Raw genomic sequence first — 22,953 nt, forward strand, 5'->3', positions numbered from 1 at the left:
GTTTGGCACGAGTTTTTTCATTGGATTGCAGATTCCACAGTTGCATAGAAGTCTCCAAGTGCAGCTGTCGAGTTCGTTGTAGCTTCTGTGGAAATAGTTTTGGTACATCTCTGTCAGAAGTTTCTTCGTCATTGGCTTCTCCGTTGTCCTACTGATGATGTTGAATGGCTTTGCGGCTCTGAAGAAGAAGTTTTCGTCTGATTTATGTAGTCGGTGTTTGGGGAGTTCAAATTCCTGCTTTTGTCTTGTTTCGTTTTCTTTTCGCTTTGGTAGTTTGTCTTCGGGGACGTAGTAATTGCCTTCTAGCATTGAGAGGAGATAGATGACATCGTGCATTTCCATGTACATGGAGAGTGGGAGTATTTTCAGTGTTTCGAGTCTTTGATGGTATTCGTCGTTGTAATATGATGGTATTCGTCGTTGTAATATGATTAATTGAACGACTTCCACTTCTATTTATACATGCAGAAGTCAAATGTAATCAAAGTGATAACATTCTATTTTTCGGCAGAGTAGGTCGGAAAAATAATTTGTATTATAATTTAAAATGAGTAGCCTATGCCTAGCGGAGGATGCTGATATCGAGGGATTTTTTTGTTTAAACAAGTAAATTGAAAATATAACCCAGGGGTTAAATATTACAAGTTTAAAATTGTATATACAAATTTAGTACAATGTTAAAAATCAAAATTAGTGGTTCCGTTTTTTAAAGGTAAAAATAACTTTTGAAGCCACCAACTTTCCCTTCCAACGGTACAAGTTTGAATTGTAATATTTACAGCAAAACAATTGTTTAACAATCTTGGAAAATTATCAGAAGCACAAACTCTGCAAAGTTTGTTTCAGATGAGAACATTTACCTACTAGATACCATTTAACGGGTACGCGAGTTTTTCAAAACTTTTCGTAAGAAGTTGAAATTCGTTCCCCTAGGAGCAATATTTCAACGTCACGCAAGGGTTGCTCCGAAAGTGAAGTCTATTGAATTTGAATAATTTCTTCACGCATGAGGAATGAAATTGTGTTTCGCCTCCTGTGTTGAAAACGGCGTCAAGCGCGTTGAAGTAGACACGTTGATATGAGGTCGAGATGGGTATCCCTACGACTGGTAGACAATTTCGATAAATCACTATATCATTCAAATTGAACCTTCTGTAATGAGGCTAGACACCTAATTAGTGTAACATTAGTTCAAACTTTGACGTGGCTCCTAAAGCCTAGCATGTTGCTGTAATTGTAAAATCAGTTCCGTCCATTGGGTGGCGCATACCTTTCCCCTTATGTAATATAGGAAAAGACCCGAATAATTTACATGTTTACTTTTACAAAAAAGTGAGAAAAAAGCTGTTCTCAATGTTTGGTCTTTTCCTCGGAAGCTATAATGGAAATGATCCGCATAGCTGCAAATTAGAGTGTCTTTGTCAGATTTATATGATTGGAAATGGGACATCCAACAGGCAGTGAATCGGACGATGAAGAAAAAATATCATGTTGGAAGAAAGTGAAACGACGGGTTCCTGTTTTCTCGGCTATATTTCTGATGCTATTTTGCAGTTCTCTGTATTTTGTATTTATGTTAGTGTTAGATAGAACTTTGTTTATAACAAAAGATGCCAAGTGCTGAATTTGTTTTTGTTTTAGTGCGACACATTTTTTCATACAAACAGAAATCTACTGGAAAGTACTGGTCATCGTTCAAGGGTTCATAGCTGTTTTCATGTTTGTCAATTTTCTGTGCGCAACCTTCAGTGATCCAGGATTTTTCCAAAAGTGTAAGAAAATGCTAACAGCTAGAAATATTCAACTTTGTTCAGTAATATGTTTGAATAGCAAAACTCTGAAAATGATTTGTTCATTAAACGTGACTTATGACACAGGTCTTTTTTAGCGAATGGCCCGGAAGACAATCAAAGTGACGGGCCGCTGACACGTAACATAGAGATTAGATCATTTAATGTGAAGGTCAAATGGTGCTCAACGTGCTCCTTCTACAGGCCTCCAAGGTGCTCTCACTGCTCTGTGTGTGACTACTGCGTCGAGGTGAGGATCCTCCGTCTTGGAAAACTTATCGATATCTTTCATTGTCGGTATTTTTAATTGCTCTCGCACGAAGTTTGAAGCAATTATTTTAAACGTGTGTGTCTTATGCAAAAATTTTGCTTAACCGTTTGGAACATTCTTTCGATTTCACTTCTTGAGTGACTTTACACGTTTGACTAAAATAAAACCGATTGTTGGTGAGGGCCGTACATGCCTCAGAAGTTATTGCACCAAAAACGTTTTTCTAGCCCATGCCCCCTTCTAAATTGTCTGCCTCGTCGCCAGTCGTTTGAGAGCAATTAGCCCGACGTTAGTCGGTTTGTATTAAAATTTCGTGCTCTAACGTCTGGTGGGTTACCTAAAATGGTCGGTCACCTACCTTTTGATGACGTTGATCAACCGTCGCCCACCTTATTAGTAAATCAGATCACCCCGAGAAAGCTAAAAAGCTTGCGAAAACTGCGATGTTGAAGTGCTCGAAGGTCACAGTCCTAGTATCCATTGAAACTTTGAAAATGAGAGTCTCAACTATCTTCGCTTTGATGACAAGCAAATCATCGAAGTTCTTGGCTGTGCGGAGTTGAATAAATCCACTGTTCCAGACTCTGTTGGCAGCATTTTACTGAAGAATTGTTCGGAAACCATGAAGAGGTCGCTGAAACTTATTTTTCAAATTCATAAATAAGGGCACATATCCAAGCGTATCCTTAAAATTATCCAAATTAGTCCCTTCTTTAATGACGGGAACAAAGCTTATGTAACATGTTATAAGCCAATCAGTCCTCCATGTTGCACCTCAAAAATAATTGAAAAAATTATCTTTAACCGCATTTACGAACATTGTCAGATTTTTGAGAATCAATATTGCTTCGGAAAAGCTCGGTCTGCAACGCTCCAATTACTTATGTTTCTCAACTCTATTTATCGAACGCTTGACACATGCAACCCTGACCACGAGTCATTAACAGTTCTTTAAACAGTTCTCTAAATTGTTGTCATCCTACTTAACTGATCGAATATAATTTGTTAGGGTAAATGATATTGATTCAGAACTGTCAAATGTCACAACTGGTGTACCAAAGGGCTCAATCCTCGGGCCTCTACAGATATATATTTACGACTAACTAAATGTGCTTTCAGGCATTGGGTGCTACGGGTTTGGGAACGACTTTAAAGTGGTGTCAGAGAATCAAGCAAGTCTCGGTCTTGCTTCAAAGCAGATTGAAGTATGGTTTACAATAAATCGCATAAAACTTAATGCAAAAAAGTGCACCTTGATAAATATCAAAGGAAACTTGCAATGCTTTTTAAATGGAGAAATGTTGAGTTCTGTAGCAACCCAAGGAGACCTGGGGGTTTTGGTATCTGCAAATTTAAATTCGAATGGCAATTGTGAATTACAAGCCAGCAATGCCGCTAAAGCTTTCTGCCTCATCAAAAGAAAAAATGTTCCAAAATTATGCTCCAAAGCAAACAAGCTAATCGAGTATAAAGGCTTGATACGTTGTTCCAATTATCACATACGGCTCGAAGGTCTGGAATCCAAACCAAAGTCATATGCAAAATCTTGAAAGGCTGCAAATGAGGGCAACTGATTGGATTTGAGAACAAGATTAATGTTAAGTTGATAGATTAAAGGAACTCGAACTAGTACCTTTGTGCTTGTGCATAAAAATGCATTTGTTGATATTCTTGTCAATAATCACGGGCAAGTTTACTGCAAAAACTGACTGCCATTCCAAACCTTGCGATAATATAACAAGACAGCAGAACCACGTTGACTTCAAAATCGAAAAAAAAACAAGTTGAGAACATCAGATGACAACTTTTTCTATCGTTCAAAATTACTTCATTAGATCTTAATTAAAAATCTGAAAGCTGGCGACGAGCTCTGCAGAAGTACAATATCAAAGGTTTTTTGTAACCTCATTCAATGTCAAAGCAATATATTTTGAATTCTCTTAGTTTTTTGTATTTCAGGATTTGAATCCTATTTGTAGACGGAAGGTGACGAATATTCTCAAAGTCAAGTCTACCTTTCGTCTACAGAAAAATTTGTTTTTTTATAGCAGTTAGTTCTTTCAACCACCTCAAAATAAAACAATTTTTACTTTCGAAAGATTTCTCCCAGAAAGTAGGTGCCCTTAATATCTCACTAATTCACTATTTGCAAATCTTGCATCAGCTTGTCATAATACTTTGCGTTTAATTATTTTCGAATCTCTGAAATGAGAAATAAGGCTTCTCTCTCTCTCTCTATCTATCTCTTTGTTATCATAAAACGAGAAAGAGACCGCATCATAAACATTGAGGCGAGGGAAATTCTAACCGAATCAGAAAGGCACAATTTAGAGGCGTCCTGCGATGGAAATAGGGTCATCCTGCTGGCTAAATGCTCTGTCCCTAAAAATATACAACTTTGATTTGACAAAACTCTCCAATTTCTTGACGGAATTGTCCTGAGTTTGGAAACCAAGTAATTCATATACGACACCTACAGTTTAAAAATGTTAAATGGGCCGATTTTCTCCAAACTTGATGATATTAAGTCAGTTATAATACGGTGGATAACTGCACTCATCTACACCCGGGCTAACAGCCTTGCACAGCCTAGGCTAATATTACTTTTAGTTTATTAACTGCGGTAGCTGAGCGAGCATATTATTGGCCTTCACTGGGTTCTTACAATTCAAAGAATTTGAAATGTATTGGGGCGTTGTCTTTTCAAAACCTGGAGAATATATAGTGATCTAATTTATGATTTAATTTTAGTAGTTTTTCATGCTGGTTTCGGAGAGATGTCAAAAAAGTAAACAAGGACAGAAACGAGCTAAGCGAGCGAAATTTCTTTAATCACGTGTAAGTTTAAGTTTGCGAGCTTCTTAAGCCATTCTAATATACTAAATTTTTGGATGCAGTGCAGTTTTGCGCTATTTTGTTTCGGGTCCTAGGATAATAAGTGAAGCCAATTTTCGTTGCCATTTGTCAAAATTTTGTGGAAATTGAGCGAAAGCAAATTAAAACATTTCAGGAGACTGTACTTCAAAATCCGCACCACGCTATAAAGTGCTCAGGTGTCCCTAACAACTGCCTCTTTATAAAAATGATTTGATTAAGTACAATTAAATTAGTCTATTTTCAAAAAATGCTGCATTCCAGTTTAGTTTTATCCCCCGATTAAATTGAAGCAAATTTTTGTTAATTATATTTTATTTTTTTTATCTTGTAACTTTTGAGTAATTTCCCTTCCCGGATATCACCAGTGATTGTAGAAATTCTTTAATAATTTGAAAAAGTAGTACAGTTCACATATAATAATATTATTGAATTTCGCTAATCTTGTTTTCACCAAGCTTCACCAACAACTGCCTCTTTATAAAAATGATTTGATTAAGTACAATTAAATTAGTCTATTTTCAAAAATGCTGCATTCCAGTTTAGTGTTATCCCCCGATTAAATTGAAGCAAATTTCTGTTAATTATATTTCACTTTTTTAATCTTGTAACTTTTGCGTAATTTCCATTACCGGATATCACCAGTGATTGTAGAAATTCACTAATAATTTGAAAAAAGTAGTACATTTCACATATAATAATAATATTGAATTTCACTAAACTTGTTTTCACCAAGCTTAGTAAGTCCCTAACGGGGATTGAACTTGATTTCTCTCAAACACTGTCCATCCATATGGGTATGATTTGTACTTAAAATTCTTTTAGCTAAATCAAATAGATGTTCTCTGACTTCTCATTCGAATATGGTTTATAATTGGGAAAATAACGCGCCAATGACATCGAATTGTTGTAGCTCGGTAGAAAAAATCGGCAACGTCGGTACGTCGTCAACGCTGGCGATTGCATTCGTTTGAGCATAAAAATATTTCCTCGTTAGATTGCGTTTTGGGATGTCCATTTCTCATTTGCAAAAATTGCTTATTTGCCAAATTTTCTTACTTGCCAAAATTGCTTGGCAATTTACGTGTCAAATTTTTGTTTAAAACCACGAGATCCATGAAAAGTTTATATGGGATTGGAGATAAATGTACGGATCGAAGGCTTATCAGTAGAATGACTGCTTTATTGTGTCCATTTTAAGTTTTTTTTCTGAAGCTCTTCCTTTTGCCGGACGATAATTTTATTGGCATACCATATATTTGATCCATAAAACAAGACTGATATTATGTAACTGCTGATTAGATTGCAGTTCACTTGGAATTGATCTCTTTAGATGTGCGAGCTTCTGATTACCTTTTTGTAGAATAATTCTCAAATGATAATATCACTAAATTTTCTGTAAACTTTATGCTGAGGTCTTTGGAGTGTCTTTCCTGTGAGATGGTTTCATTAGTGAGAAGAAGCAAAACTTGCTTGTTTTGATTTTTTCGTAAGAAAAACAATTTTAAACTTATCCAAATTGAAGTTTAACCGATTCTCCTTGCTCCAAACAATAGCATTTCCGATTTTTTTCCAGCTTCATTTTATTGTTCACAGTGCTGATAATATTTGTGTCATCCGCGTAGAAATAGCACTCATTGTTATTTATTTCGGGTAGGTAGTTTATATATACGGAAGAAAGACCGCAAAAATTGGCCCTTGTGGCCCACCGGTACTGATTGGTTGGAAGTCAGAATTCCCAGCGAGATATTACAACTCGCTGCTGTCTGTCAGTCAAATATGACGCCAAAAACCTCAAATCACTATCAAATCCCATTCGGAATAGTTTTAAGAGTATGACATAATAATTAGAGGTATCAAAGGCTTTTGCTATGTCGAGATACATTGTCATCGGCATTTTGTCTGCCTCAAGTAACTTATAAAACCTCTTGCAGTTGAGAAGCAACTGAGTGACGGTTGAATATTTTTTCCTAAAACCATTTTGCTCTACGCAAAGCTTTTGCTGCAGAGGGATTGAGAACTGTTTATAAATTATACGCTCAAATAGTAGTGACAAGGAGCTAAGCATGGCGATCGGTCGGTAATTGTTGATAACTTATTTGCTACCACTTTTATAATTGGTTCGTACATGCACTTTTTTCCACAATTTGGGATACTCACATTTGCTAACACAGCAACTGAAAATAAAAGCTGATTTGATTGATACGGTAAAGCAGACTTCAGAAATTTTGAGCTAATACCATTAAAACAGTTTGCACCACCACCAGTTTTTCGACTTTCTCGCTCAGAGCCGCTTTGCTAAACTGAATGTCTTCAAGAAGTATTTCTGGACTTTTATTTAGAGAAATAACAACTTTAGAATCGTCTTGAAGAAAAAAGCAAAGTAATTGTGAAAAAATTCTGCAATTCCCTTGTATTCAACAACTTTCTTTTCCATATTCACCATACTTTCAGGCACAGCCTGTTGTTTTGTTTGTCTCATCATATTGTATGCATCGATTGTTGATCAGACCTCACTTTTTTCATTGAAATTTTGTTATTTATTTAGAGAAATGGATAATTTCTCACGTGAAGTTTTCAATTGAGTTAAATGAAGAGGGTAATTTTGATCGTAATTTTGTCCCAATTAGCCTTGCCAAAGTCCATTTTTTTGTTTTTGATAAGAGTTTTTGAGCAGCATTTTAAATCGAAATTTCAGCTAACAAAAACTTGGTGATCTGAGAACAAATTTTGCTCTAATTTTTGGCTACACAGATTATTAATATACTAAGATGTCCACTGATCTTGCATGAGATTGCCTTGATGACATATTCATTTATTTTGACTTCCTGCAAAACTGCTTATTCGTATGAGTGAAATTGTTGTCGTCATTTAAAAAGAACGTGATGGAGTCAATGGATTTTTGATTTTCTAGGACATCTCGTTTAATCTCATGAATTGTTTTGCATAGAAAATCTGCACTGAGTCTTAATTTGATGTCAGCTCGTGACTACATAGCGTGATAATAACGATTTTAACCTCCTTGAAGACGAATAAGCAGCAACAAATGAAATCGGATTTTTTTGTGCAAAACCTCCATTTTAAAACATTGTGTTTCTGTTTGCTATTAGGACGCTTCCACCACACAGACCAACTTTTCTATCTGATCACGACTGGGTTGAATATGATTGACTAATTACGGCTTTTTAGTTTTCAATAATTGGATTTAACCAAGTTTCTGTGAGGCAAGCAATATCGTGATAAATAGTTTTCAACAGGATATCTAATTGCAATAGTATATCTATACTCAACAATGAGCAACAATTCATTGATAATGCACGCAAAATTTTAATTGATCGTAGTCAATTGGAATCGGGAGAGTTTGTTAATAGTCAACTATTTTCCTCTATAGATAAATTAGTATCAATCATTTTGTTCCCGAAAAACAGGCTAGCAGATCTTATTTTAATGCCTGAACGGTTGATATTCATGGTTTGAGCAAGTCTAAATCGATACACTAGAGGTTGTTTTTCTCTCTCCCATTCAGTTTTTGATAAAAATATTGTTGGCCTTCACTTTTGAATTTGACATCATGATTCTGTCATTCCAGGTGTTTGTAAGCTTCACAACCTGCGGTCGAGGACGAATTTGTTTTAAGCTAAGATTACCGAGACAAAAAAATGTCTTCATTATTTGATTCGGAATTCCGACTTTTAGGGCAAATTCTTCATCTGACTTTTTGTGTGAGTTATTCTGTCCAATGCTGTTACCATTGTATCGCTTGTTTTTTCCGGTACTCCAAAAACTATTTTTTTGTTTTCTCGTTGAAAATTACTCTGCAAATTTTTGATGTGGTTGTTTTGGTGAACTTTGACGTTTACTCTACAGGCCACGCAGGTCCAAAAAGCAGTATTAATCTTGTCTAACCGCGCGATATTTTCATGGGGTCATAATATACTTATATTTCCAGTTTCGTGTGAATACAATTGAATTTTCAGGGTATTTTATAGCGTCAAATGGACTTAGCCTTTGAATATTTTCATTGGTTTTTACTTTTTCCAAATATTAATTTTTTTGCCTTATGTTTTCCTCTAAAATCGCAATCAAATTTTGTAATTCTTGTTTTAGACGTTTTTGAAGTTAAACTATTTTTTGTCCTCGGTGCGGTTTTTTTCTTGAGGTAATTTTTTCAAGCGTTTTAAGTTAACTTTTGATTTGGTTCCTGTCAGTTTAATTTAAATTCAAAAAAAATTGACTAAATTAATCAATTGCTCCCTAACGAAGTTTGTTGCAATTGTATTAGTCCTGTGTTCTTTTTTATGCGATTTTTCGCTTGACCGATCTGTCGTCTGACCACTTTTCGTCCTCAACAACGGTATAAACAGGTAGCGCGAGGAAGATATTAAGTTCTCTTAGAGCCCTAGGCCTTGCTTTACTCTAAGAATGCGATTCACATAAACTGTTCTAAAGAGACAATTTTGTGATGTGAATGGCGGGCGATTGTTAATTTTAAAAGTTTGACCCCTTGGGTCAACCCCCCACCATTACCCCCACCGCCCCCAACACTCTCATATCCACTCTCCTCCTGTCGATTTGAACCCCCCTCTCATCTAGCTTTCTCAACCCTACCCCCATCGCTTGACCCCTCGCAAAAAAGCTTGACCCCCCCCCCCCCCAACGCTTCCCCACACACACACACCGGTCACCCCCCTAATGCTAGCATTCCTAAGCCTCAGTTGGCTACTACCGTAGCCAACCGGTCGTTCGGGAGCAATTCACCCGACGATAGTGGGTTTGTTTGATTAATTTTGCGTTTTTCTCTTTCTGATGTTTTGGGTCTAATTTTCTTCTCAGGCTATTTTTGTTGCCCAGAGAGTCAGACGAAAAATGCTCGGCTTGATTTTGCATCTTCTGCAAAAATACCAAGTACCCGAATGAAACGTATGATGAAACACCATAATGAGTCATTGGTGCCAAAAATAGAACAATTGAAAACTATGCCAGTATTGGCTAATAATTTTGATCAAAAATTTGTAACGGTGTGAAAACTGTCGTTTTAACTCTACATAGCTTTGAATTTGATGAGTTAGGTCGACGATCATTTAGGGAACTAATTTGTAACTTCAATTTAGAGGGCATGGACTTCCTAGAAAACAGGAGGGCTCGTTTTTTTTGGTGGCGCCTATTAACGTTAGTGATGTAGGTGTTACCGAACGCCTTCAATCGTTGCTTCACCCCGCAATGCTGAAATATGAAGAGAACTCTCAATTGAAGTTTGCTTGACACCGTTGTTTCCCTTATCATCGCCTCTTAACAAGGCTTCAGATGAATTTTTCAAAGTCTTTGGAGCGGTCATAGAGAGGCATCAGTAATGTTGAAGAATCCAGCGGAAACAACAGTAATAGTGTAACACAACGCTTCAATTCCCGTTTTTTTCAAGTTACAAAGTATGCCATGAAGCAATGAAACCATGCTCATATGTGACAATAATACTGCCTCTCCAGACTTTCGGCTTCCTCAGTCAGTTAGTGTCTTGTTCTTGTTTGGTGGGGTTAAATTTTCCTGCCGGCATCAGAGATTGCTACCAACCTAGAAACCGACGGACTTGAGTCTTTGAACATGGCGCATTATTTCTGCTACGAATACCTTTGGTTAAGAACGTACAGTATACAAAGTGACAAGCACCTTAGAATTACAAATGACCTGGGACGCCACGTTTGTATCGTTAACCTGAAATAGGCTATACATCAAGGAAATACTTGTTTAGAACATTTCAGCGGAAAAGATGAGAGCTAAACAGTGAGGCTCCTTAGAACGAAGTATAGAAAATTCCGTATCTTAGAGCTGGCGTGTTTTGATTCTTAAAGAGTCGTTGCTATACTGAAAACAGTGGATAAGCAGCCAATAAGCTACTCACGCGTAATTGATTTTCCTCAATGAGTGCAAAACAATTGTGACGCACAAAAGAAGCTTGTGAATTCCCGGAGTAAGATTCCATAGTAAGTCAGTACTGGATCATAATATTTCAATGCTGTAATCTTACAATGATCATATTCTGATCTTGTCACTTTTTACCCTGTCAGGAAAGCAATTCAAGAAAATTTCTTTCCTGAAATCCAACCCTGTCAAGTAATTTGGAAAGATCTTGTTCAATTAAAGCTATTTTTTGGTCTGCTGATGTCCCGTACTGTTTTTCAGAGGATCTTAATTATTAATTGCTCTCAAATGATGTTTGTAGCAATTATGTTGGTCCTCTGGTCTTTACTAATGCGATTTTTCGCTTCACCGATTTCTCGTTTGATCCATTTCTTTTCGTCCTCAAAAACGGGATAAACAGTTAGCATTCTCAGGGCATTAGGTATCCGAGCAGCTCTCTTTAAGCCTAACGCTCTACTAACCTCTAATTATGCGATTCACTGAAAATATTTTGAGGAGACAATTTGAAGATGGTGGGTCTTAGTGGTTCTTAGTCTTGACCCCCTCTGCCACCCCCCCCCCGCCTCAGTCCCCTCCACACACACTCAAACCCCCGTCCACCATACGTGGTTTGGATCCCCCTCTCGTCCAGCTCTCCGTCAACCCTGCCCCCATCGCTTGACCCCCCTCACTCCACCTGTATCACATCTCTGAGCACATCTGTATCACCTGTATCACATCTCTGATGCACAGGTGGATATATCACATCCACCTGATACATCTCTGAGCACAGGCTGGCTTCTACCGAAGCCCACCGCTTCCCAGTTTTTTTAGAGCAGTTCGACCGACGGTAGTCGAGTGTTTTAAATTTTTGGCTATTGTTTTAAGTGCCCAGTTACCACTGTATTTAAGTTACCATTGTATTTCAGTCTTGAAAAATAAATTCAGGACTGATTTTGAATTTTTCGTCTGGGCCGTACTCCGGACATGCCAGAATAAAGATTTTGTAGTGTTGTTCCGCATATATTCAATGCTCTGATGAATTGATCTCAAACGAAGTTTGAAGAAATTATAGTAAACGTATAAGTATCTTTCATGCAAATTTTATGGTTGATCGTTTTCTTAAAGAACATTCTGTCGATTTCAGTTCTTGGGTGACTTTATCACGCTTGACTTCTTGTTTTTTGCTTGACTGAACTTGATCTGATCTGGAAATTAATAAAAAAAACATGAATTTCCAAAACCACATTCACATTTGATAATTGCAATATGGAACAGGTATAATGTTACTGCGTAGTCTACTACCTGAGTAATAACGCTTTTTTTCGGCCAACTTGCAATGAATTTTTGAGTGTTGTATAGTTTACCTGAGTGCTTTTGACCATAGAATTTTGCAAGTGACCGTCTAATTTCTGTTGTTGAAAAAACTGGCTTTTAATTTAATAAGACATCTTTTGTATAATGAGAAACTCTGTAGATGAAGATATTTGTTATCGGTGGGATCGAATATTTAATTTTTGAATCGATAGATCTGTCATATTTTTTGTGTTAAAACAAGCTTTTACAGCCCAGTTTAATTGATGTTTGAGAGGAAGGTAATTTTTTATCAACAGTTGGCAGAAGTGATGCTGAGTATTGCAATTGAATTCAAACAAAACAATTTGCATGTTTTTTGTTTTATGCACACAGTCTCGTGAGGCATTTAATGTTTTTATTTCTTGTGCCAATTTCCTCGATAGCCTTTTCACGCGTTCTTTAACTTATTGTCAAGAAAAACTCCAGATATTTAACATGCTGCTTTTCCGAATGCTTCCGGTAATTTACTTGTTGGTCAATTTTCTTCTTTCCCATTACCATATTTGATGCAAGAATTTCAGTTTTGTAACCATTAACTTCGGAATTAATTTCATTGGAATTTGTTAATGAATTTGAGATGGTTGATTTGGTGTTTTTTTAACATATATCAATGTTTTTTTTTTTAAACGAAAGAATGAAAGTGTCATAGGCGTATTGATTTTACTGACAAGTATGAATGTATTTATGTAAATTATTAACCTGTAGACTAAATAAGACGGGGATCTATATCTAATTTCACCCAATCGGAAAATATCTTCTGTGAATGGATTCTTAGCTACCGATCAGGGAGATCGCTGGCTGTCAGTTGCTTGATTTTTGATCAAAACCATTTTGGATTAGTTTGTCGAGTTAAATATTGTGATCATTGAAATCAAAAGCTTCTGAGAGATCTAAAGATGCTGAAATGATTTTTCATTCAGTTTACCTGGAAACATTGCTCTTAGTTGTACCAGTGCGTCTGTTCCTGATTTTTTCACGAAACAAATTTGATTTTTGGCCTACAATCTTGTTTTATTTAGTTAATCATTCATTCGGTCTGCGAGGAGCCTTCTAAAAATGTTTGAGATTAGATGCTATTGAAATTGACTGGTTGTTAATTGCGTATTTCTTTTGGGGTTTAGGATACAACATTTGCTGATTTAAGCTCTGGTGAGAATTTTTATCTGTTTTTTAGTGTTGAAAAAAAAGCATAGTGGTTCCGATAGAAATAGCAGCATCTTTCAGTGTCCATGCTGGATTCGATAAGGGACCCAAGGGTTTCTTTGATTTTAAGTTACGAAGAGCCTTTGTACATTCAACCCGTGTTACATATCTGAAAGCAAAAGGTTTATTTGGGTAGTGAGGTACTGCGTGTAGAAATTTCTCTGGAAACGATAAAAATCTGAAGAATTTAACTATGGGTAAATTTTGTTGGCCTCCATAATTGTAAAGGTTTGCTGATAACAAAACTTCGTCCTTAGAGATGATCGTTTGCGCGGAACTCTTGGACAACAATTTTTCTGCTAGCGAAAAGTTGCGTTTGTCATTTCGAATAACTTTGTTGTAGAGTGCTTGTCAATTGCTTTTGAAACAATATCGTTGAAAATTTGCACCATTTCATGAGTTTTGAGACTGTTAAAAATCAAACCAGTTTGAAAGAAGACCTGTTTTTCGAAAACCATCAATATTGTATATGTTTTTGTCAAATATTTCGTTGGTGAAGGATTTAGCTTCAATTAACTTGGAATATTGGATATGCATAAAGTACATAAACGGTCTGAGTTGATAGGTGTGTCAAAACAAAATCTTTTTTGTTAAGAATGACTCTGTAGCTATGTAATCAATCAATGGCCTTGATTTGATTTGTTGGCTACTGCTGATTCATTGAACTAATGTTGTACGGATTGTGGATGGTGTCTAAATTATGTTTTATTTTCACTTCTCGATTGACTCTTCGCGCTTGATTACTTGTTTTTGCGTGACCAAAGTTGCTCTGATTTGGAAATTATATTGGTGCTAAAACAAATGCGATTGTAAGTTAAAGGGCCTGATAGCCGAAAGTTTAACGCTGGAGTTTCGAACCCGTCGTCGGGCGAATTTCTTGCGCCGATAGAAATTGTATAGCCTACAGCCCCCTCTGATTTAAATTGCCTGTCGTTGGAGAGCAATCCGTGGGATTATTTAACTCTAATATTTACTTCTAATTTTTACTTTGTATTGGATCACTGCCTCTTGGACACCATTTTTTCCCCTAAACTTTGTTAATCAACTTAGTAAACAATGAAAATATCAACAAATACATCAGGTAATTGAAGGTCTACATTTTAATACAACTTTGTCAATAATTGAAGCGATAAAGAGCAGCAAGATTTGCCATTAATGGTTAATAACTAAATAAAGCTTTAATCAAAATAATATATTACGATCTTTTTCATATTGTAAAAAAGTCTCTTCCACAGTAGTGTTGTTTCAGCAATAGTGCTTCTGTGAAGTTTTTCAACTGAAATAGTCTGGATGATAAGTCCAGGTAAAAAAGCCCCTAAGCTCATTTCTTAGTCTGTTTGCGAACGCCTCAAAAGTTTCGGTGGCTCGTGTGACAATTTAAGTGAGTAATGTAGTTTGTTACCCTAGTCAGACTATTATTGTCTTACCAGAGTGATCTAAGATCGGTTAGAGCTTAGAAACGTTGGCCTTCGAGAAATTTTTTTGGGTTCCGGGAGCCACAAGTCTTTCTCAGCCGCCTCGCGATGGTTGGCGCTATTGGGACGGCCAGTATTTAAATTGTTTGATGTGTTATAGAAGTTTGACCACCACTGTCCGTGGGTGAACAACTGTATTGGGCTGAGGAACTACAGGTATTTCTTTGGGTTCGTCACTGGCCTCACTGTTCACATGCTGTCGCTAGTCACCTTCATCACCCTCTATCTAGTGCAGACATGGCACAGAAAGGACTTCGCATTCATCGTATGGTAAGCCAAGTCACAAAATTTGACTTGTTTTCATTTATTTTATTGCAATTATATTAGTCCTGTGGTCTTTTTTAATGCGATTTTTCGTTCAACCGATTTTTCGTCTGACGCTTTTAACTTTTCGTCCTCAAAACCGGGATCAACAGGAAGAGCCCTGAGGGCATTATAAGTATGCTGTTCACAGAAACTTTTTTTTGTGAAGTCAAGTTCATGTTGCGAAGAGCGGTTAAGAGTTTGACCCCCCTCCTCCTCCTCGTCAAGCCTTCCCAACCCACACTCCGCCTCCGCGACCCCCGCTCCGCCCACCCACTCCCTTAGGCTAGCATACCTAAGCCCCAGCTGGCTACTACCGAATGCAAAGGCTCGCCGGTCGTTTGGGAGCAATTGGCCCACGTTATTCGGTTATTAATAGCCGCACAGCGATAGCTGGGGCTACTATTGGTATTCTCTTGGTTTTTACAATCCAAAGAATTTGAATTGTATTGGGGCGCTGTCTTTTTTATTACGACTCGAAGAGGAGTATTGGAGAAGTCCTTTTTTAACCAATTTTATTGGAGTGAAATTTGAAGCGGGAAATGAAACTCGTGAAAAAATTTGGAGTGATTTTGTTGCTGAACAAAATGAAGAGTGGAGCGAAAAAAGAGTGGTTGTTTGTTCATATCGCTGTTTTCTAGAGAGCGAGAAATTGAGGTGTGAAGAAAATTCTGTAAGCGAGCGAAATTTTTTGTTCACGTGCCGCATTTTAAAGCACTTTTTTCAATTTTTGGTTAAGAGGTTTTGTTATGATTTTGTTTTAATTTCAGGCAGGTTTTGGTAGTGGTTTGAAGGTTTCTGGAAATTCATATGAATTTTATGCCAATTCGGTTTTTCATGTATTTTGCTGATTTTCGGGCTAATTTTTGCATTTTTTCGACGATTGTTTCGTTTTACAAGCTCAATTGGGTATTGAAAAGACCCTGTATACTTGAGCAAATGTTAGGTAACAATTGGTTACAGTTTTTGGATATGAATCATTTTTTGTTGATAAATATGACAAAAAATAGCAAAAATTGTAACCATTTTTATAAATTTTTTTTTGCAGTTTTTCGGTTTTTTATACAAGTTTCTTAGCCTATTATGACTTGCTTATTGTTTTTGCGAGCATCCGGATACACTATCGGCTGAAACGAATTTCTCTTTGGATTTATGTGCTAATATTAAAAAATTCCAGTTTTTTAGTCCAAGTTCTTTTTAAGAGCTTTTTTTCATAATTTGACCTCAATTTTTTAGAATTCACATAAGTGGTTTTATTTTGTACTAGTTGTTTTGATGAAGTAATTTTTGGCAGAGATAGTTCTTTTGGGATCTCATTTTTAAAAAAAATGTTGATAAGATTTTTAAATCCTATTTTAACAGATTTGATTTTATTGTTTTTACTTGTTTTAAGGTTTTCTTTTAAGCAGAAGTACTATTAGTTGTTCCCGGACTTGGTATTGTTTTCAAACGATTTTTTGCTTTTGAATTTTATTCTGTTGCTTATGTCTTTTCTATGATAATGCTTTTGAAGTTTAGAATTTTACATATTTCTTGATTTTTTAGTTAATTTTGGCTTTTTTCTATTAATTTCTTCATTTTTGAATCTTCCAGCGGTTTTTTTGTCAAAAATCAGTTAGTATGGCAACTTCCCTTCGATAAATCATATACTCAAGTTCTCTTTCGACCTCGATGTAATTTTGTTTTAAAAAATTTTACATATGGTAATCCGATTTTAGTTTTTTTTTCAATTTTTCTGTTTTTTGTTCGAATTTTGGTTTTAATTAAAAGAAATAGCCTTTTTGTGCAACATAGGGGACTTTAAATCCGTTTTAATAAAAATCAAGCACTTTTGGGGTGAAGTTTTTGAAAAACAGCAAAAATTTTCATAAATGCAGTCTCAAAAATTTTTTGACAATTTTTTGCAAAATGTTTCAATGTTTCTTATGTTTGAATTCTGCTTTTTCTTTTTTTGTTCTGTTCAGAAGGATGGATCTTTGTCTTGGATGGCTTGTCGTATTTTCTTTGTCTCGAATGCTGAACAATGAAATGTATTTGTTTTTCTTGATTTTTTTTAGTTTGATTTTTAACTTCCAAAAATCGAGAATTAGTCTTTTTTTTTTGTTACGGTGTTCCCTACATTGTGTCCATATTCTGACATTCTAGTTTGTATCTTTCTAGCTTTGTTCTGGCACCTATATATATATATATATATATTTGTTATCTTGATTTTTTTCAGTTGTTAAAAAATGAATGATTTCAGCTTTTTCTTAGATTTTCATCATTTTTTCAGTTTGCAATTGATTTCATTGTATTTAAGGCTAGTACTGAGATTATCGAGAGTTTATTAGCAAGTCTTGGGTTTGCCCATTTGCCAAATATTTCATTACTATTTATTGCAATTTTTCCCGGACTTAGTATTGTTTTTAAACAGTTTTTGGCCAACAGAAATTTTATTCTGTTGCTTATGTCTTTTCTATGATTAATTTAATTTTTGATTTAGTATGAAATCATGTCTAGAATATATACAACAAGAAAGAAGCATGCGTTGTTTTTTGTATTAATTGCAGTGATTAGAATTCTAATTGTAGTGGTTTTCTGATTCTTGAATTTGAGCATTCTTTTTTGAAAAATTTATTTTGGTTTCTAAGATTATTATCTGCCGTTTGCTTTCGCAATCTTTTTGAGATGAATCATGAATTATTTGAGGGAAATTTATGGCCCTGTCAGCTTTTCAATCTGTCAGTGTTATGAGCGTCCTAATTATTTCGGATAATTATTCCAAACGTTTTCAATAGTACAAAATTTTGGTGCATTTTGTTTCTCTTGGTGACAGGGGTTTATATTTCACCAATTTTTAGATCAGACCTGGGGAGGTAATGGGTTAATGGTTGAATACAAAAGTTAACGGCGTCAGCTGCAGTTTTGGTTTCTTTGAAGTTTTGACGCTTCGAGTCGCTTCCGGAATTCTTCCAGCTATGTTTTTTATTTCGTCAAGATTTTTGTTACGACCATATGATGTCACAACCACTTCCAATCTGCTTTTTGTTCATTCGTTCATGCAATTTCAACTGAATTGCGCGCCCGATGTCATTTTTCGCTCTTAGTGGAGCTATTTTTTTTTGTTCATTCGCCTGATTAAATTTTTGTCTCATTTGACTTACTTCACTGTCAAAAATGACTTCCTTTGAAATTGAGTTTTATTTATTTTAATTCAAAGAGATAAGGTCAAATGGGTATGTGTCACTCTAAATGACGGACGGTTACTTGAGAGCTGCTAATAGAGGCAGCAAAAACTTATACAGATTTTTAATCAAAATATAACATATCAGCTTTCAATAAAAAGACGAATTTTTTTGTTTTACTGTTTATTTTAGACTGCAGATCTACGAAGCTGTTGCGGCTATTTTCTGCCAGCTATGTTGTTTAATTACTTGTCAGAATTTAAACCTGCTGAACTAATTTGTGCATCTAATTGGTAGCAGTTTGTTATAAAAAAACTCTTTTCAGAAACTTCGAATGTATTTTCATGTCTCAAATAAAAATTGAATTAGAATTCCCTTAGCTGGCCCTCTGCAATTGAAGACAAAATTCATCCAATGTTCGGTTTATGCACCGAGCTTGTAATTATTTTTGAATATAAATCTCAACCGCACCGCTCTAGACCAAGCAATTATTCGTGCACCTTTGTAAATATAACTTTGCCTGATTTTATGAACTACATGTACCATACAAGTACATGTTAGGATGTGCTGGCGTGCAGTAAATTTTTTGGTTTCTCTGAAACGATGTTTGTAGCAATTGCATTAGTCCGGCTGGTCTTTTTTAATACGATTTTTCGTACTAGCGACTTTTTCTATGATCGCTTTTGTCGTCTGGTCATTGGACTTTTTGTCCTCAAAAACGGTATAAACAGGTTAAAATCCGGAGGATATTAAGTTCTCTTACAGCCTTGCTCCTTTCTACTTAATTCACCGAAACTGTTGAGGAGACAAATTCATGGAGGAAGGGGGTTCTTAAGTTTAGCCCCCCCCCCCACTCTGCAGCATGTGATCTAACCCTGCCGTTTATTTATGTTACGAAACAAAGATATTTTCCTACCATTTATTACTGGAAACAGACTATATATGACATATACTTATTTAGCATTAAACCTATACTGCTAAAAAAATATCATTAGCAGCCTTACGAATGTAATATTTATATTGCATTTTGAACACTTGTTCCACCTAAATAAATTCAAGTCTTGTTTAATAGCCGCGAAGCGAGGCTACTATTGGACTTCTCTTGTTTTTTAACAATTCAAAGAATTTAAATTGTTTTGAGGCGCTGTCTTTTTTACGATTCGGAGAGGAGTATTGGTTTTCTTAAGGTTTTTTTTTACAGGAAGTACTATTTGTTCAGGCGGCGTTTTGACCTCATAGCGAAAGTGAGTGAAATTGCCGTGTAAACTAACTTTTTTGAGCGAGAGAAGTTTTTTGTTCATGTGCTGCGTTCAGTTAATGACTTTTTGACTTTGAAAAGAGTTTTTGAGAGATTGGCGCATATAGATGACAGTTTTTAGCCGTGTTCTCGTCAATTTGGCCCAAATTTTTTTAACTTGGTTTTTTTGTAGAAGTAATTCTTGGTTGATTCTGCATGAATATGCAACCATCCCAAATTGATACCACAATAATGTTTCTGAGAGTCTAATAATGCGTTTCAAGAGCAATTTGTCAATTTTTGACTTTTTTTAATTCTTCGTTTTTGCTCTTTGAGCGGACTTTTTTTAAAACCCAATTTGTTAATATGTCAAGGTATTTTTGATAATTCCTGAATTGGATGCCTCTTTTTGACGTGAGATGTTTCTGTTTTTATAAAATTGTACACACACTAATCCGATTTTGGCGGTTTTCGTCAAATTTTAAGTTTTTTTTGTTTGTACTTTGAGTTTATTTAACATTAAAAGGTTTTTGGTGCACCCTCGGTGATTTTGGTTTCGTTTTGTGCCTATATGAAATGTTTTTGGCGATAGCTCTTTGACATTCAGTGAAACTTATTTTACCATATGTTAAACCCTTTTTCTGATATTTTTTAAAATTGTTTTACTGTTTGGCAATTGAGCTGTTTTCACTTCTTACTGAGACAGGAAGATGGCTATAAAATGTTCCTAAAATTCTGTTGATTAGTAGCAAAAGATTCATGTTTTTTACCTCATTTTTCTCATTTTGATTTTAAATTATAGTTTTCAGTTTAGTTTTTCGATTTTTCAGAAATTGCTAAATATTTTTAATTAATATCGCAGTATATGTACTCTCCACATTCTAGCTTGTTTCTTTCTAACATTCTCCTAAGACTTATTGTTTTGTTCGTGCTGCCTTTATTGAATTGATAGTTATCGATTTGATCTAATAATTTTTTTCCTTTGAATTTTTTTGTTTTCAATTGATTTTATAGGCACTGAGGTTTTGCTAGCTGAACTTGTACAATTTTTGAACAACAGTCTTCTTCTGAAAAAATTTTTAGGGCTTGGTTTTGGTAACATACGAATTTTCGCGTTTGAATATGGTTCTGTCTCTTCAGTCTTCCATAATTAATTCTTATTTGATTAAATTGTTGGTCATTGGTTAGTTTTATCTTGTTCATTGTGATTTAAAGCGACAACCTATGTGTTTATTTGGTTACCAATTGGTTAGTGTTTTTGTTTTGTAAAATAGTGTTTCGATTGAGAGCTTACGGAAATTGATAACTTTTGCAACACTGTAATATTCAAGTTTTTTTATCTGAAATAAAGTTTTGGGAGCCCAGCATGGCTTGACACATGCTGCTCGCGTACTTTAATTTACCTTGTTTATTTATAGGAGTAATATAGTTTTCAAGTTCAGTTGGTTTTATGGGCTATCTTAATATTTTGACTGATTTTTTTGTTTATTAATGGTTTAGTAGGAACCAGTTACTTTAGTTGATTTAAAAAGCAATTCTTTCTTCGAGTCGGTTTCGGAATTCTTCCGGCTATGTTTTTTTTTACCGGAACTATTCGTTCAGACGGCGTTTGGACCTAAAAGCGCCGGTTTTTTAACCCAAAAATTAGTGCATATGGCAATTAGTTTTTAATATTCAATGCATTGCGTGCCTTTTTATAACTTGAGGTATTTTGTTTTATAGAATTGTACACATGATTGACAGGTTTTGTCCAATTTTTCACCATTTTTGTTCGTCTTTTGGAGTTAACTACTAGAAAGTCTTTTTTTGCAGTGGATTAATTTTTGTTACTAATAATTGAAAGATTTCGTGGCGTTCAGTGTCTAAAATTCAGCAAAAATTTCATGAGTGCAATTTTGAAGTTTTGCTTTTTACAAGTTTTTTTGCAACATATTTTATTGTTTCCAATCTTTGAACCTTTTTTCTACAATTTGACCTCTACAGGTATGTAATTTCTTGCTAAATAAGGAAATATAATTGTTTTTCTACCTCATTGATTTAAAATTTGATTTTTAACTTTCAAAAATCAAGAACTAGTCTTGCTGTTTTTTCATGCTTTTGTTTTTGTCCTTTTTCTCCGCATTCTAGCTTGGATCAGTCTTTCATTTTCTTGAAACCTATAGATCTAAGCAGCTCTGCTTTTATCAGTTGTTGAAAATAATGATTTTAATCTTTTTCTTAGATTTTTATTTTGCAATTGATTTCGTTTTACATAGTGGGGCACTGGGAATTTGATTGAAATGCCGTTGAAACATTTTGACGGTTTATGGATACTATTGAGCTCTTAGTTTGAAGGATGTTAAAGGAATTTTTACCTTTGAATTGTATTCTGTATCTTTTGTTTTGTATATTCTGTTGAATAGTTTGGAATTTTTTCACTTTTTCTGATTTTTAGTCCTTATGCGATTTTTGGTTCATTATGTCTTTTATTGCATTAATTGGTAATTGAATTAAAGTCTCATGTCTGAGGGCTTTTTTTTCAACGCAAGCAAGTTTCTTTTGCTATAAAGTTGTCTTTTTCTATGCAGTTTGACAAAAAATTGTGATATTTTGCACAATTTCTTAATTTTCTCCTTTTTTCCTGGAAGAGTTTGTGAGCTCATTAGGGCTCTGCTGATATTTTGTTGTTGGGTAATTGGTTTTTCTTGCATGAAACAACGGTTTTCATGTGAATGTTTGCTTGTACTACATGAACAATAAATTGAATTTATTTCACTAAACTTTCATGTTAGCTTTTTGCGACAAATTTTTTGTTCTTTGACTTAAGGCTATTGTTTTTTTTCGCATTGATGCTTTCTGCAAGGAGATATTAACTATTTGGAAAGGCAGTTTTTTGGGGGGATTACGACTTCGAGTCGTTTCCGGAATTCTTCCGGCTATGTTTTTTTTTCTGTTCACACATTTTCATGATTTTTTGAAGTCAAATTGGTGTAGCCATTTTGGTCACTTCGAAACAGGAAGTAGAGCTCAAAATTGAGTGCTTTTTGTGCCGTGAATTTTTTAGCTTTAATTTTAAAGTATAGTCAGAACATGGTGTTTGAACAAAAATTGGCTTTCTCGCTAGTGGTTTTTTGTTCACATGCAGCAATTTCACTTTGATGATTACTGTTTTTTCGATTTTTTGCTAAATGGTTTTCCCAATCCATTCATTGTTCATTCTTCGCCTAGTTTTTTTGTTTGAACCTCATTTCCATTTCTCGCTTGTGGACAAGCGGCATTTTGACATTGATTTTCTGTTTTTTTTTATTTTAGAAATTCACTTATAGTTCGTTCTAGGTCTGGTTTCTGTTTAGTCAATGGAAATTCTTTGAATTGTACGTCAGGACTTATCCTGCTATGTTTTTTT

The 22,953-nt window shown here is 35.2% G+C and overlaps 1 protein-coding gene across 1 annotated transcript in view; it reads left to right on the top strand.

Annotated features, from left to right (window-relative positions):
* Positions 1-1,404: 1,404 nt before the first annotated feature.
* LOC142336160 (palmitoyltransferase ZDHHC8-like) overlaps positions 1,405-22,953 on the top strand; it is a 46,206-nt gene continuing 24,657 nt past the window's right edge. Inside the window, exons 1-4 of the mRNA XM_075384766.1 lie at positions 1,405-1,575; positions 1,642-1,772; positions 1,889-2,040; positions 14,965-15,134. Of these exons, the coding sequence (XP_075240881.1) occupies positions 1,442-1,575; positions 1,642-1,772; positions 1,889-2,040; positions 14,965-15,134 (587 nt within the window). The 5' untranslated portion in view covers positions 1,405-1,441. The remainder of the gene's footprint in view (positions 1,576-1,641; positions 1,773-1,888; positions 2,041-14,964; positions 15,135-22,953) is intronic.

This window comes from Convolutriloba macropyga, chromosome 3 (assembly GCF_964194025.1).
Source record: "Convolutriloba macropyga chromosome 3, txConMacr16.3, whole genome shotgun sequence".
Lineage (NCBI taxonomy): Eukaryota > Metazoa > Xenacoelomorpha > Acoela > Convolutidae > Convolutriloba > Convolutriloba macropyga.